Here is a 13,554-nt window from a genome sequence, read left to right as displayed (position 1 = left end):
TTAGACCTACTTGACTGTTCTTTTTAAACAAAATTTTCCAACACACCTTCTTCGACTATTACTGATTCTCCTGCAGCTTGCACTGGTTCAACAACTTCATCTCTTTTTTCTACTTTACCTGAAGAGGACTTCTCATCTGATGGAATTTCTTCAAGTATAGGTTTCTCTACATTTTTTGCTTCAGGAGTTTCAGCTTTAACCTCAGGAGGAGCCAATTGTTGTTCAACTTTTGGAATTTCCTTCTTTTCAGCAGGTGGGCTTTCCAAATGTTGCTCCACTTGTGCCAATTTCTTTTCAGCTTTTGGAGTTTGTTTAGCTTCTGCTGGGACTGTCTTTTTTGCCGATGAAGAAGAGACAATCACTTCAGGTAAGTCGTATTGAGCCAAATTCTTGTAAAAGTTGTTGCAGTCATAGTCCCAACCTTTGAACGGTTTCGATATTTCACAACTAGCCTTGGTCCATGGTGAAGCATAAATCAATGGCGAGTAGTTCATATAAAACACAATACTCAAAACAAGGTAACCGGCAATTAACGAGTATACAACTTGTTGTACAATTTTAGATTTTGATGCAAAGTAACCAACAAATAATTCAAAGAATTGGCCAATGGACAAGATACCAAAGTACAATGCTGGTAAGTAATGATGTAAAAATAACTGTCTGCCCATAACGAAAAATGGTAAATAATGCAAACTCCAACCTACTACATAGTTAAGATTTTGCATATTGAAATTGAATACCTCCTTATTGGTAGGAACTGGCCTACCTAAAGCGCATCTTGACAAAGTTATTATGGTATATGCAATAAAACTAAACACTGCCAAGGTTGCACCCCACCAAGTCACTGCATTACCCAAAAGATAAACTTGTCTATGTTCTTTACTCCAATAGTTTATACCTCTCAACAAAAATGGCCATTCCCTCGGATCACTTTGCCAATGGTGATGATCCGTTAAGCCAGAATTGATCTTCCACATTTTTTTATGAGATTCTGCAATCTTTTCCCAAAGGGTTAGTTTTGGATAGTTGATGATTTTGTGCTGTTCAGCTGGTAAGATTGCATTTTCATTCTGTTCGATATACCAGTAACTTAAAGATCTTCTACCCTGTGATGCAGAGGTCACTTCCTGTTGTCCAAACCCCCAATCTGGCAATTTCACTTCACTTGAAAATAAGTAATTCCCTGTCATTGCATGTCTCAATCTGAATATGGTACCAATTGCCTGAACAAAAACCTTTGCATTTGGATCTTTAGTTTTATGCTGTACAATCTCCACTTGCCAGTCGTCATTTGCATCACCTGTAAATCCTTCATAGCCGTAGGCTGATACTTCCTTCTGCCAATCACGTTCACTAACCGGTGCTTTCTCATCATGAGAGTGTAACCTTCTTTCCGAGTTGACGTGTTTCAAACGAATCTTCATTCCGTTGATCAAGGGAACAAATGTGTCGTTGTAGATAGTACCATTGAAAGGCTCAATCAACCATTTGTTATTAGAATCTAAATGTGGATACAATGTTACTTGTTGTTGTTTTGAACCAGCTGGGTAGAAATGGTCATGCGAATGCAAGTATCCTCCTTGAGTATCAACGTGTCTTAATGTGATTACTGAGCCCAAACCGACTTGAGAAGTAATATTGGTTGGAATTCTGTTACCTTCCAAGCCTGCTCTAAAAGCACTACTCATAAATGCACCGCCATCGCCTTCTTTGGTCAACAATCGGAAATGGATAGCAAAGAATGACAAGTACAAAACAATAGGGACTCCCAATAATACAAAGCCTCTTACAAAGAAATGTGTCCAAATTTTCTTTACTGGAACCGTCAAATCGCCAATAAGTAACCACATTTGCCATATATTTAAAGCACCAATATATGCAATGGTGAAAAGACCAACCCATTTCGACGACAATGCCAATCCCAAGGCGATACCTGTAACTACCAATGACTTTATCCAAAGATAAGAAAATGCCTCAATATTTTGCAATTTTTGGAAGCTGTATACGGCTGCTGCAATGAAAAACAACAATGGGCTATCAAGCAAGATGTATCTTGATATTGTGATATTGGCATTCTCGAATAACAACAATGACGAAGTGATGAAACAAATCCATGGTCGAACGTTGGATTCTCTCAAAGTCAAGTAGGATAATACAACCACGCCTACACCGCAAATTGCTGGAAATTCACGCATGAGTACATATGGAGTCTCTTTGAAGTGGTCACCAATCGATTGGAAAGTAAACTTTCCATTGAATCCGCCTATTGCTGCTACTGCGGCATATAACATTTTAGCCAAAGGAGGATGAACATCCATGAAAAAGGTTCCCAAGATATATTTTCTGGCAAACCCGCCGAAATGCACTTCATCAAACACGACACTATTTGGAATTGATAATTTAGCGAGTCTAATAAAACATCCAACAATTACTAGAATTGCAATTAGGGCAAAGTCTTGTTTTGTGTACCGCTTCTTGTTGGTAACACCAACACCAGTGATCAAATAGTCACGAACAGCTCCTTTCCCAAATACAGGTTCAACTGTATATGAAGAAACACCAGAATTGGTTTTTTTAACCGGCTTGACAGCTTTATGTTTCATACTGAACTGAACTTTGTAAATCACCAATTCACTTGAAAAATGGACAATTTCAAAGAAAGACGGAAGGAGATGGTTACCTTAGATCTTACTTCAAGCCAAATATGATGTCAAAGAATAGTGTCTCTTTTCAATTAAGTTTATTTGGGGCAAAAGAAACCTAGTATATTAAAGGAATCCTTTTGAAAAACTTTCAAAGTGGACAACAATACAAAATTAAAAGTTGGTGGTACTGCATATAGGTGTGGTCTGGGGGCCGACGCGCGGACGTAGACGCGACCGATACTAGCGAGCGAAGCGAGCTAGTGGAGCAGCACTGACTGACACTAGGGAGCGAAGCGAGCTAGTGGAGAAGCACTGACTACACAAGCATTATCGGCTTCAGATAGGTGACTGTTTGGAGTTGTTCTGTATAAGAAATGTTCTAAATTGAATGACGAGCATAGCGACCTATTATCTCCAGCGAGCTACTGTTACCTCTCTAGAGAGAGTAGAGGGCTACTAATACCTCTCTAGAGAGAGCAGAGGGCTACTAATACCTCTCAAGAGAGAGTAGAGGGCTACTGCTACCTCTCTAGAGAGAGTAGAGGGCTACTAATACCTCTCTAGAAAGAGCAGAGGGCTACTAATACCTATCCTCTAGAAAGAGCAGAGGGCTACTGTTACCTATCCTCTAGAAAGAGCAGAGAGCTACTGTTACCTATCCTCTAGAGAGAGCAGAGAGCTAATATTACCTTTCCCCTAAAGAGCGCAGAGGGCTACTATTACTCTTCTAGAGAGCAGAGGGCTACTATTACTCTTCTAGAGAGCAGAGAGCTACTATTACTCTTCTAGAGACCAGAGAGCTATTATTATAATAATAATTTTCGTGAGCGCCGCGAGCTACTGGTTTTAAGAACTCTCTTTCGTCACTGGAACAAGATAAATATACGTAAAAATCTAATAAAAAGTCTTGATAAGACTAAAAATCTTGATAAATCCAACTCTCAATAACTCCAGCTCTCAATAAATCCAACTCTCAATAAATCCAACTCTCAATAACTCCAAGTCTCAATAAATCCAGCTCTCAATAAATCCAGCTCTCAATAAATCCAAGTCTCGATAAAACTCAAAAGAGTATTCAGCTTGAATGTATCTTGTTCATAGGGCCCCCTCTTGTTAACGCCGCACAAAAAAGGTCGCGCTACCTATTCGTATATTATCGCCCCGTTATTTACACTAGAGCATCCCGGGAAATAGTTGTACAAGATTAACAGCAAATGCGACGCTATTGAGTAGAGCGTGATTGACACTATCGAGTGAAGCGAGATAGTAGAGCTTGATAGCGTAGTCAGTGTCAGTGTAGTCAGTGTGCTCCACCATCGAGCGAAGCGAGATAGTGTCGACAGTATGGATAGTGATGGGCAGTGTGCTCCACTATCGAGCAAAGCGAGTCGATAATGGCCAGTGTGCTCCACAATCATGCTTTTCTCGATAGTTTCGACAGTATGAATAGTGATGGTCAGTGTGCTCCACTATCTCGCTTCGCTCGATAGTGTCGACTTGATAGTGTCGACTCGATAGTGTCGTGCTCAATAGTGTCGGTCAAGTGCTGCTCCACTATCTCGCTTCGCTCGCTAGTATCCAGTAGTGTACATCCTATAAAGTTTATTTTCAACTTGATAACCAGATCATAAATGGTTGAGGGATTCTCATTTAAGCTTTTTTTGGAAAAGATTAGGGTTACCAAATTAAAACAAGGAGGAAAATGTACAAGGCAGAAGAAGAGTAACAGACATCTCGCTCTGCTCGATAGAGTTAAACTCTAAACTACTCCACACTACTATAAACTACTTGAATATAATAAACACAATAGATAAAACCAAACCAAACCAAACCAAACCAAATCAAATCAAATCAAACTAGTTGTCATCAATACTATCGAGCAGAGCGAGATAGTGTAGTGCTGCTCTGCTCACTAGTTGTCATCAGCACTATCTCGCTCTGCTCGATAGTGTTGTGCTGCTCTGCTCGATAGTGTTGTGAAAAGTATAATTTATAAGGTGACTAATGTACCTGTTAATGTTACATAAGGCGTCTTTTTTTTTCCAGATCTCAACACTATAAAGTAAATCACATTGAGATTTTATTTTACAGTTGTAATGTAACATACTATAGAGATTACCACCTAAACTTTCATGACATTCCTCATTTTCGTCAAATCATTAAATGACCTTGTCTCAATCCTTTTTTGTCCTTCTTCTTTTTTATTATCTTGACATATAATTGCCATTAAAAGGGTCCCTCTTCGTCTCCATCTTCATTTAGTGACTTTTTTAGACCCCCCTTAACAAATTACTCCTAACCAAGCTCATCAAGAGACGAAAATAAAGAAAAAAATACTCGTCTTGTTTTTTTTTTCCTTGTCATTTTTTCGTCTGTTTTATTATTTTACGACGATTACAATAAACTGCTCACTATTACTGTTACTACAGCGACTCACTACGACTGCCCACTGGCCCCACTGCCCAACACCTGGCGTTTTCTCAAGCGAAAACTAGAGCATACATTAAACCTCTAAATTCGTTTTTCCATAGTTAGGCCATTTTTCACTTTTTCCCGCTCCCTTTCTTTCTATACATTTAGATCCAATTTAAACTAAACTATTTCGAGTTTTTCCCCCTTGTTGAAACAAATTCTAGCTAATATCAAAGCTAGAACAACTTTGTCAAAGCTAGAACAACTTTGTCAAAGCTAGAGGATTTGGTCAGAGCTAGAGGATTTGGTCAGAGCTAGAGGATTTGGTCAGAGCTAGAGGATTTGGTCAGAGCTAGAGGATTTGGTCAGAGCTAGAGGATTTGGTCAGAGCTAGAGGATTTGGTCAGAGCTAGAGAACTTTGTCAAAGCTAGAGGATTTGGTCAGAGCTATTACAACTTTTGGTCAGAGCTATTACAACTTTTGGTCAGAGCTATTACAACTTTTGGTCAAGGCTATAGAGCTTTTTATACAGATTTGTGCTACCCCCCCTCCCCCCAAGTCTCTTTTTCCATTAAATGACTTTAGAGATTTATCCCATCACCGCGCTAAATTTATACCACGACAAGTTCAGTCCCGAGGAAACAATCAAAATCCTTGGTTCAGCATCATGTTCCTTGCGTGAAGAGTATATGAGATGTTTTGATTTCCCCGAGAATATCCTAACTTCGCTTCGAATGCTTTGTCAACGCTTACATATGAGAGCAGAAAGCCAGCAGTTGGATAGGATCATGAGCTCTTTTGCCCACTCATATTTGGAACAGCATCCAAGGAATAAGTTCAAAACTAATAATTATGAAATGATCTATATTGTAATGTACAGTTTGATACTTCTCAATACAGCTTTGCACAATGCCGAGCTAGGCAAGAGATCAAGAATAAGTAAGGCTGATTTCGTGCTGAACACGTTTACAACTTTTTTACTACAAGATGAAGAAACACTGAGCAAGATTACGATAACTGAAAAATGTACTATTGAAAATGAATTGGCCATGTATTATGACGATTTGTTGAAAAACGAATTACACTTGAAAGGCACTGGCGATGAGAGCAAGAGCAATGTCAATGTCAATGCCAAAGTCAATGCCAATGCCAATGCCAATAGCAGCAATGGCAAAGGTAAACATGGATTGGAGCATGAACTTAGAAGACAATCCTCAGCTTCATCGATATGGTCAGTTGACACAAAAAGATCTTCTTTAGGCATAAACAGAGTTTTTACTAATGCATCAGAACAATCTCGTATACCACAAAGAGTCGGTTTAGCAAGAGCTTTGATCGGCCATGGTAATGGCAATGACAAGTTATACAACCCTAGTTTTGATTCCCTTGATATTGATATCAACGAGTTTTCACAATACGACTTTGAAGATTCCGAAGAAGAATCCTTTGAGTTGAATGGTAGCCCTTTCTTAAAAGAAGGGTTATTGAAATTGAGAGTATTGAATAATGACTCAATTGACGAAGCTGATTCTACTTTCCATCAGCATCAAACAGCAAATATTAATAACAATAATAACAATAACAATAATCGTTTTTTATCTTTATTCAAGCATCAGCATAGAAACACTATAGGAGTTAACTCAAACCTATTAAAGAGTAGGACTACTGAGAATTTTGTTGTTGTCTCAAAGGGTGAAATTTTATTATACTCATTTGATCCCAAGATTGTGAAAAAGCAAAAAGAGATTGAATACGATGAAGATGAAGATGTTGGTGATGGAAACTGGTTGAGGAATGCAGCAAAGATTGGTAGTTATAGTCTATGTTCTTCATTTGCCCAATTGGAAACAAGTCAAAGCGGCAAATCTTGGTCATTGACATTTCCTAGAGTATCAAAGCGACTAGCTAAGAAATTTATATTTGAGGCTGGAACCAAAGAGATTGCATTGGAGTTTGTCAATACTTGTAATTTTTGGGCCTCAAAAATAACAGCGATACCTCCTTTAGAAGAAAGTGTATCCTCATTAGATTATGGGTGGAATAACATTGATTTTTTAATTGCCCATAGAGACAAGTTTAAAAAGATGAAGCGTATACAAAAATGGGAACCATTGGTGGCTGGGGTAAATTTATCAAGTAACGTTAATAATCAAATGGGGATGATGAAACAATTTGTTAAGACTTCGAATTACTACAATCATTTGAAGAAATCGCATAATGATTTTGTTACTATGAGGCAAAGGTTTATTAACAATCTACCCAAGAGTTATTATGGCGGGTCTAATTATAATCGAGTTTTAACTAATTTCAATTTAAAGATTGAAACTTATAAGTATCAGTTACAAATTTATCGGAGCTATATAATCATGTTGGGATTTGCTCTACAATTAAGGTTTGACCATGAGCTGAAGAAAAAGACAGACACATTTACAGTAAAAGAAAGAAGAAGAAGAAGAAGAAAAAAGAGAGAATATGAAGAAGAAGAGGAGGAGGAGGAGGATGAAGATGAAGAGGAGGATGAAGATGAATATGAAGAGGAGGAGGAGGAATTAGAAGATGAAGAAGAAGATGACGACCTAACTAGAGTTGTCAAAATCGAGATCAAAAGATTATTTGTCAACATGAAGGATATTTCTCAAGTAATACCTACATATAAAACCTCGATGTCACTTAAAAACCTAACTGAGCTAACTCAAGATTATAAATTGGTAAAATCACCAAAAACATTCACTTTATCCAATTACAAAAACAATGAATCCCCCATAGCTCAATTGCTTGCAACAACAAACTTTAACACCCCTATGAAAACACCAATGATGGAGCAAGCAATAGCCGAAGAGCTGGAGGAAGAAGAAGAAGAAGAAGAACATGAGAAAAAAGGAGGAAGAAGAGGGAGAAGTAGAGGCAGTAGTAAAGGCGGAAGTGGAGCAACTGAGGGGGAAAATGAGGGTGATAGCGAAGTAACTAAAGTCGAATTGCACTCCCCTGCTAATAGTATTAAAAAGCCTAATCTAAACTTACAAAACAAAGTCTCCGCCGTGGTTATATAAGTATTGTTGTATTAAGATCGAACATGTAGTATCATATATATATATATATGTATCTAGAATGTCATATGGTAGCGTTATGATTTCCAACTATTTTTATTTTTCCTTTTTCCTTTTGGCTTTATGATGAAAATATATGAATATAGAGATTCTTGCCAATTGCCACCAATCTTAGTCAAACCAAGAACAGAGCAAAGAAACTAAAAACTCCAGATTCAGTAATGTCCGACCCGTTCTCAATAAATGGAGGTGCGGCAGTTGCAATGATTGGCAAAGATTGTGTTGCCATTGCCAGTGATTTACGTCTAGGTTCACAGTCGCTTGGAGTATCGAATCATTTTGAAAAAATCTTTGACTTTGGGAAGAAATCGTATATGGCGCTCACGGGGTTAGCTTCCGATGTAACTACACTTCATGAGCTTTTCAAATTCAAGACCAACTTGTATAAATTACGAGAAGAGCATCAGATTGAACCGCTGACATTAGCGAATCTCGTCAGTTCGACATTATACGAGCGAAGATTTGGACCATGGTTTGTAAGTCCTATTGTTGCTGGATTGGGCAGTAAGGATAACAAACCTTTTATATGCGGATTTGATTCGATTGGATGTATTGACTATAGTCACGATTTTATAGTTTCTGGAACTGCGACTGATCAGTTGTATGGTATGTGTGAAGGATTATACGAGCCAGATTTGGAGCCAGAACAATTGTTTGAGACTATTAGTCAGGCGTTGTTAAATGCTGTTGATCGTGATGCTTTGAGTGGGTGGGGATGTGTTGTTTATATCATCACAAAGGACAAAGTTGTGAAACGGGTTTTGAAAACAAGGCAGGATTAGAGAGCGACACTATCGAGCGGAGCGAGATAGTGGAGCAGCACTGACTATACAGTTGACGTCGACATCATCCTTGCACCATTAATTGACTACTCGGAGCTCTTTTTCTGTAGTTGAACATAGTGAAATGTATATTTAAAATATAGACGTGACTGGCGAGGTCTTGAAGAGGTGGTTGATTTATTTACAGGGGGGGTTTCAAGCGAAGCAATACTATCGAGCGAAGCGAGATAGTGTTGTAACAACCTATTGTAACAAGTTCCTAAGCATTGCTCCACTATCTCACTCTGCTCGATAGTGTTGTAACAAGTTCCTAAGCGTTGCTCCACTATCTCGCTCTGCTCGATAGTGTCGCTCTGCTCGATAGTATCGACGTCATTTCCTGACTACTCAGAGCTCTTTTTCTGTTTTTCCACTTCGATAACTTTTTTCAAATATGCGTTTTTACCATATGCCTCTTCCTCTCTCTGTTTTCTGGACCTATCCCATTTAGCTTGTCTTTCTCGACTTTGCTTGATTCTCTCTTTAGCATCATTAACTCTTGTATAATGCAAACATTGAGCAAGTTGATCTTTTTCAAAATTACATAGTCCTAAACATTGTTTCAAAAATTCCTGTCTATGACATTCTTCAAGCGCGTCCATTAGTTTATCACATGTGTCGAATCTATTTTTATCTAACTGTGGATGCATAGTGGAGATGTGGGAGGGGGCAAGGTAACAATCTTGGAAATACACGGGTTTGTCATAAGACTATTCATGATTATAAGATGATTTTTGACAATTTTTGCATATTTTTCTGATGATTACAATACACGACTTTTCATTTGATATCAAGAGAAACTGTAGAGAGATAAGGCAGTACACTAGCGAGCCAAGCGGGCTAGTGGAGCATAAACATAGAGTGTAGTGACATTATTGAGCAGTGACACTAGCGAGCGAAGCGAGCTAGTGGAGCATAAACATAGAGTGTAGTGACACTATTGAGCAGTGACACTATTGAGCAGTGACACTATTGAGCAGTGACACTATTGAGCAGTGACACTATTGAGCAGTGACACTATTGAGCAGTGACACTATTGAGCAGTGACACTATTTCGCTTCGTTCAATAGTTGAGCAGAGAGTAGTGTAAACTATAGAGAGATAAGGTAGCAGTAGTAATGCTTTGAGATCTGTAATCTTGTGACCTCAGTATCAGATGGAGTTTGCTACATCAATTATGACTACTATTATGAGACTAATACTGCAAAAGAAACAGTTACACTAACCTCTATTATTTACACAATTGTAATGCTCAGTTAAAAAAAATGTATTGGCTTCGGTTAGCCACGCTGTTTGGTTTTTTTAGAATCCCTGTTTTGCGAGTCGAGAAGAGGCAAAGCTGGTGCTGAAGAGGAAGGCTACGCTGGTGCTGGTGCTGAAGATGCTGAAGATGTTGAACCATCACTTTTAGCTTCCTCTAGTGGCTCCTTCTGTATAGCATCAGAGGAGCCAAATGCGACTCTGATAAATGGGGTAGAGCATCGGAGTAGTTTTGGCTCCTCTGGTTAATAGGGTAGAGCATCAGAGTACTTTTTGGCTCCTCTGGTTAATGAGGCAGAGCAACAGAGGAGCCAAATGCGACTCTGATAAATGGGGTAGAGCACCAGAGTACTTTTTGGCTCCTCTGGTAAATGAGGTAGAGCATCAGAGTAGTTTTGGCTCCTCTGGTTAATGAGGCAGAGTAGTTTTGGCTCCTCTGGTTAATGAGGCAGAGTAGTTTTGGCTCCTCTGGTTAATGAGGCAGAGTAGTTTTGGCTCCTCTGGTTAATGAGGCAGAGTAGTTTTGGCTCCTCTGGTTAATGAGGCAGAGTAGTTTTGGCTCCTCTGGTTAATGAGGCAGAGTATTTTTTGGCTCCTCTGGTTAATGAGGCAGAGTAGTTTTGGCTCCTCTGGTGATCTTGGTCTTTTCTATACATCTAGGGTTATACTATACTTCAAGGTAATTACTTGAACAGAAAAGCGGGAATTTTACTACTACTATTGACCACGTGAACACTTTTTTTTTGATAAACACACGGGTTTGTTGTGATGACTGATTCTCTCTCGCAATCCAACATTTTAAGATACTAAACATAAAACTAAATGAATTTAAATAATTTCGGAGTTTTGAAAAAAGTAATTCCAGACTCATAATCATTTTAATTGTTTGTCTACACTATTTTTGTGCCACTCAGTGATGCTCACTGAACTACTACTAACCCTCTATACTCTGCTCAGTCCCTCTCTATCCTCTCTATAGACTATCGAGCAGAGCGAGATAGTGCCGCTCGATAGTACCGCTCGATAGTGTCACTAGTCAGTGTCACTAGTCAGTGTCACCAGCCTATACCCCTTATCTTCTGTTTGCTAGTTTTTCCCTTTTTTGAGGCAATAGATCGCTACCAAAAACAGAATAGTTCTCCTCTTTTTTCCCTTCCCCTCCTTTTCCTTAACGTTCCCTTTTTTATTGTTTGAAAAGCAAGTAAAAGCTTTAATGCAGGCCCACAAAAGCATTGGTGATAGAGGCGATGCTTCTAACTAAAAAACAAAAAAAAAAAAAAAGAGGCGTGGAAAAGGGGGGAAAAAGAGGAGACTTTGAACTAAGCATATTGTTTGTTGGTCAGATTAGTCAAGATAAGCCAACAATATTGAAGATGCACAAATTATACAGCAAAAAGGAGGTATATTGTTGTGGAAGCAATAACTGATCTATTTCTTTATTTGCTTCTTTGTTATATTTTTAATACTTTGTAATAGATCAACAGTTGTCTATAAGAATTGGACATTGTTCCTTGTCGATTTTTTCCAAAGCAACAAATAAATAATTCATTTTTTCCTTTAATAAAATTTTCGCAGCCATTTTTGATCAAAATTGAATTTGGGTCAATACAAGGTTACAAGGGATAACGAAAAGAAAAAAGACAGATTGGCGATTCACTGATGCTCAAGAATATTATCAAGTATTTAAAGCCAAATTCAACTACTACATCTACTGGTATTTCTACTGCTGTAACTAATGTTGTACCTCCAATTCTAATCACAATGTACCACAACAAGAACAGCACCACATCACAGAGTCTACTAAACAAATTAAATTCATATACAAATCCGGTAACAACAAACGTCAAGTTTCAAATTGATCTCAAGACAAATCAACAATTGAGTGTAGAAGATTATGACTTTATAATGGAACACCTTGATATTCACCCTGAAAACAAGAGTATCATGCTTCGTCTTCTTTTACAGTCTGACCAGCCTGGAGCTACTAGGAAGCAGCTACTTCAACAGTTTGAATTGCACGAGCAATTGCAAGATTATAATAATTTGATCAAGGTTAGTCTGACAAACAACAAGCAGCCGCAGTTGCCTTTAATTATTGATTATAGAAATAAGTTGATTGCTAATGATGCTAGTTCGTTTAATAGGATAATGGCAAATTATTTAAGGTGTGGAATTCAAAATATTGCAATTGAACAAGTGTGTTGAGAATCGACACTACCACTAGCGAGCAGAGCGAGATAGTGTTGTAACAAGCTACTGAGCGGCACTATCGAGCAGAGCGAGATAGTGTTGTAACAAGATACAAAGTGTTGCTCCACTATGAACACTATCGAGCAGAGCGAGATAGTGTTGTAACAAGATACAAAGTGTTGCTCCACTATGAACACTATCGAGCAGAGCGAGATAGCGTTGTAACAAGCTACAAAGTGTTGCTCCACTATGAACACTATCGAGCAGAGCGAGATAGCGTTGTAACAAGCTACAAAGTGTTGCTCCACTATAAACACTATCTCGCTCGGCTCGATAGTGTTGTAACAAGCTACTGAGTGTTGCTCGATAGTGCTACATTCAAGCACTGACTGCCACCGACTTACTTGGCTCTATTGAGCGAAGCGAAATATTTTATAGAAGTGTAATAAACAACAATATTAATGGAGTCTATAAAAGAGACTATGTAAGAGACTTTACTATCTTGCAAATGGAGTCTATAAAAGAGATTACCCTGTAAAAGGAGTCTATAAAAGAGACTTTGCTATTCTGTAGATTGAGTCCCATTTACAGGAAATACTTTTTATCTCAAATAAAAGCAATATACTTTTGTAAAAGTTGCACTTGATAGCGCCGTTTACAAACTATCGAGCAAAGCGAGATAGTGTCGATAGTGTAGGTGGCAGCTAGTGTTGCTCCACTATGAACACTATCGAGCAGAGCGAGATAGTGTTGTAAGATACAAAGTGTTGCTCCACTATCTCGCTCTGCTCCATAGTGTCGCATAGTGCCCATAATGTCGATATCGACCGAGAATCGGAGAGTTTGAAATACCTTTTTTAGGCCTAAATTTATAGCCAAGAAGATATAAATTGAGTGACTCAAGCTAAAGAAATATGGAGAGTCAAATTGACTAAATTGAAATTATAGATTAATCTAACAAAGTCCAGAATTTAGAAAAGTCATACTCCACTATCAAGCAGAGGGAGATAGTCTCGCTCGAAAGTGTAGCTCAATAGTGTCGCTCGAAAGTGTCGCTTGAAAGTGTCACTATCAGTGCTTCTACACTATCTCGCTCTGCTCGATAGTGTAGGTCGATA

The 13,554-nt window shown here is 38.4% G+C and overlaps 6 protein-coding genes across 6 annotated transcripts; 4 read left to right on the top strand and 2 right to left on the bottom strand. All coding sequences in view use genetic code 12, as the record gives it.

The window, feature by feature from the left end:
• Positions 1-23: 23 nt before the first annotated feature.
• On the bottom strand, positions 24-2,603 carry PMT1 (dolichyl-phosphate-mannose-protein mannosyltransferase; the record flags this gene model as incomplete). The annotated part of the gene is made up of 1 exon (XM_049323847.1): positions 24-2,603. The coding sequence occupies one exon, from the start codon at positions 2,601-2,603 to the stop codon at positions 24-26; it is 2,580 nt and encodes an 859-aa protein (XP_049180350.1).
• Positions 2,604-5,633: 3,030 nt separating this feature from the next.
• KGF56_002599 (Arf family guanine nucleotide exchange factor) lies at positions 5,634-8,108 on the top strand (the record flags this gene model as incomplete). Its single annotated transcript, XM_049323846.1, has 1 exon — positions 5,634-8,108. The coding sequence occupies one exon, from the start codon at positions 5,634-5,636 to the stop codon at positions 8,106-8,108; it is 2,475 nt and encodes an 824-aa protein (XP_049180349.1).
• A 218-nt stretch (positions 8,109-8,326) lies between these two features.
• Positions 8,327-8,947, top strand: PUP3 (proteasome core particle subunit beta 3; the record flags this gene model as incomplete). Its single annotated transcript, XM_049323845.1, has 1 exon — positions 8,327-8,947. One exon carries the CDS (start codon positions 8,327-8,329, stop codon positions 8,945-8,947), a length of 621 nt encoding a protein of 206 aa, XP_049180348.1.
• A 383-nt stretch (positions 8,948-9,330) lies between these two features.
• Positions 9,331-9,636, bottom strand: KGF56_002597 (uncharacterized protein; the record flags this gene model as incomplete). Its single annotated transcript, XM_049323844.1, has 1 exon — positions 9,331-9,636. The coding sequence occupies one exon, from the start codon at positions 9,634-9,636 to the stop codon at positions 9,331-9,333; it is 306 nt and encodes a 101-aa protein (XP_049180347.1).
• Positions 9,637-9,745: 109 nt separating this feature from the next.
• Positions 9,746-10,495, top strand: KGF56_002596 (uncharacterized protein; the record flags this gene model as incomplete). Its single annotated transcript, XM_049323843.1, has 2 exons — positions 9,746-9,847; positions 10,310-10,495. 2 exons carry the CDS (start codon positions 9,746-9,748, stop codon positions 10,493-10,495), a joined length of 288 nt encoding a protein of 95 aa, XP_049180346.1.
• A 1,410-nt stretch (positions 10,496-11,905) lies between these two features.
• KGF56_002595 (uncharacterized protein) lies at positions 11,906-12,451 on the top strand (the record flags this gene model as incomplete). The annotated part of the gene is made up of 1 exon (XM_049323842.1): positions 11,906-12,451. One exon carries the CDS (start codon positions 11,906-11,908, stop codon positions 12,449-12,451), a length of 546 nt encoding a protein of 181 aa, XP_049180345.1.
• Positions 12,452-13,554: the final 1,103 nt, after the last annotated feature.

The sequence above is a fragment of the Candida oxycetoniae genome, assembly GCF_023343755.2.
Source record: "Candida oxycetoniae strain CBS 10844 chromosome Unknown scaffold55, whole genome shotgun sequence".
Classification (NCBI taxonomy): Eukaryota; Fungi; Ascomycota; class Pichiomycetes; order Serinales; family Debaryomycetaceae; genus Lodderomyces; species Lodderomyces oxycetoniae.
Note: the sequence above shows the minus strand (reverse complement) of the source record. Positions and strands in the feature narration are given on the sequence as shown.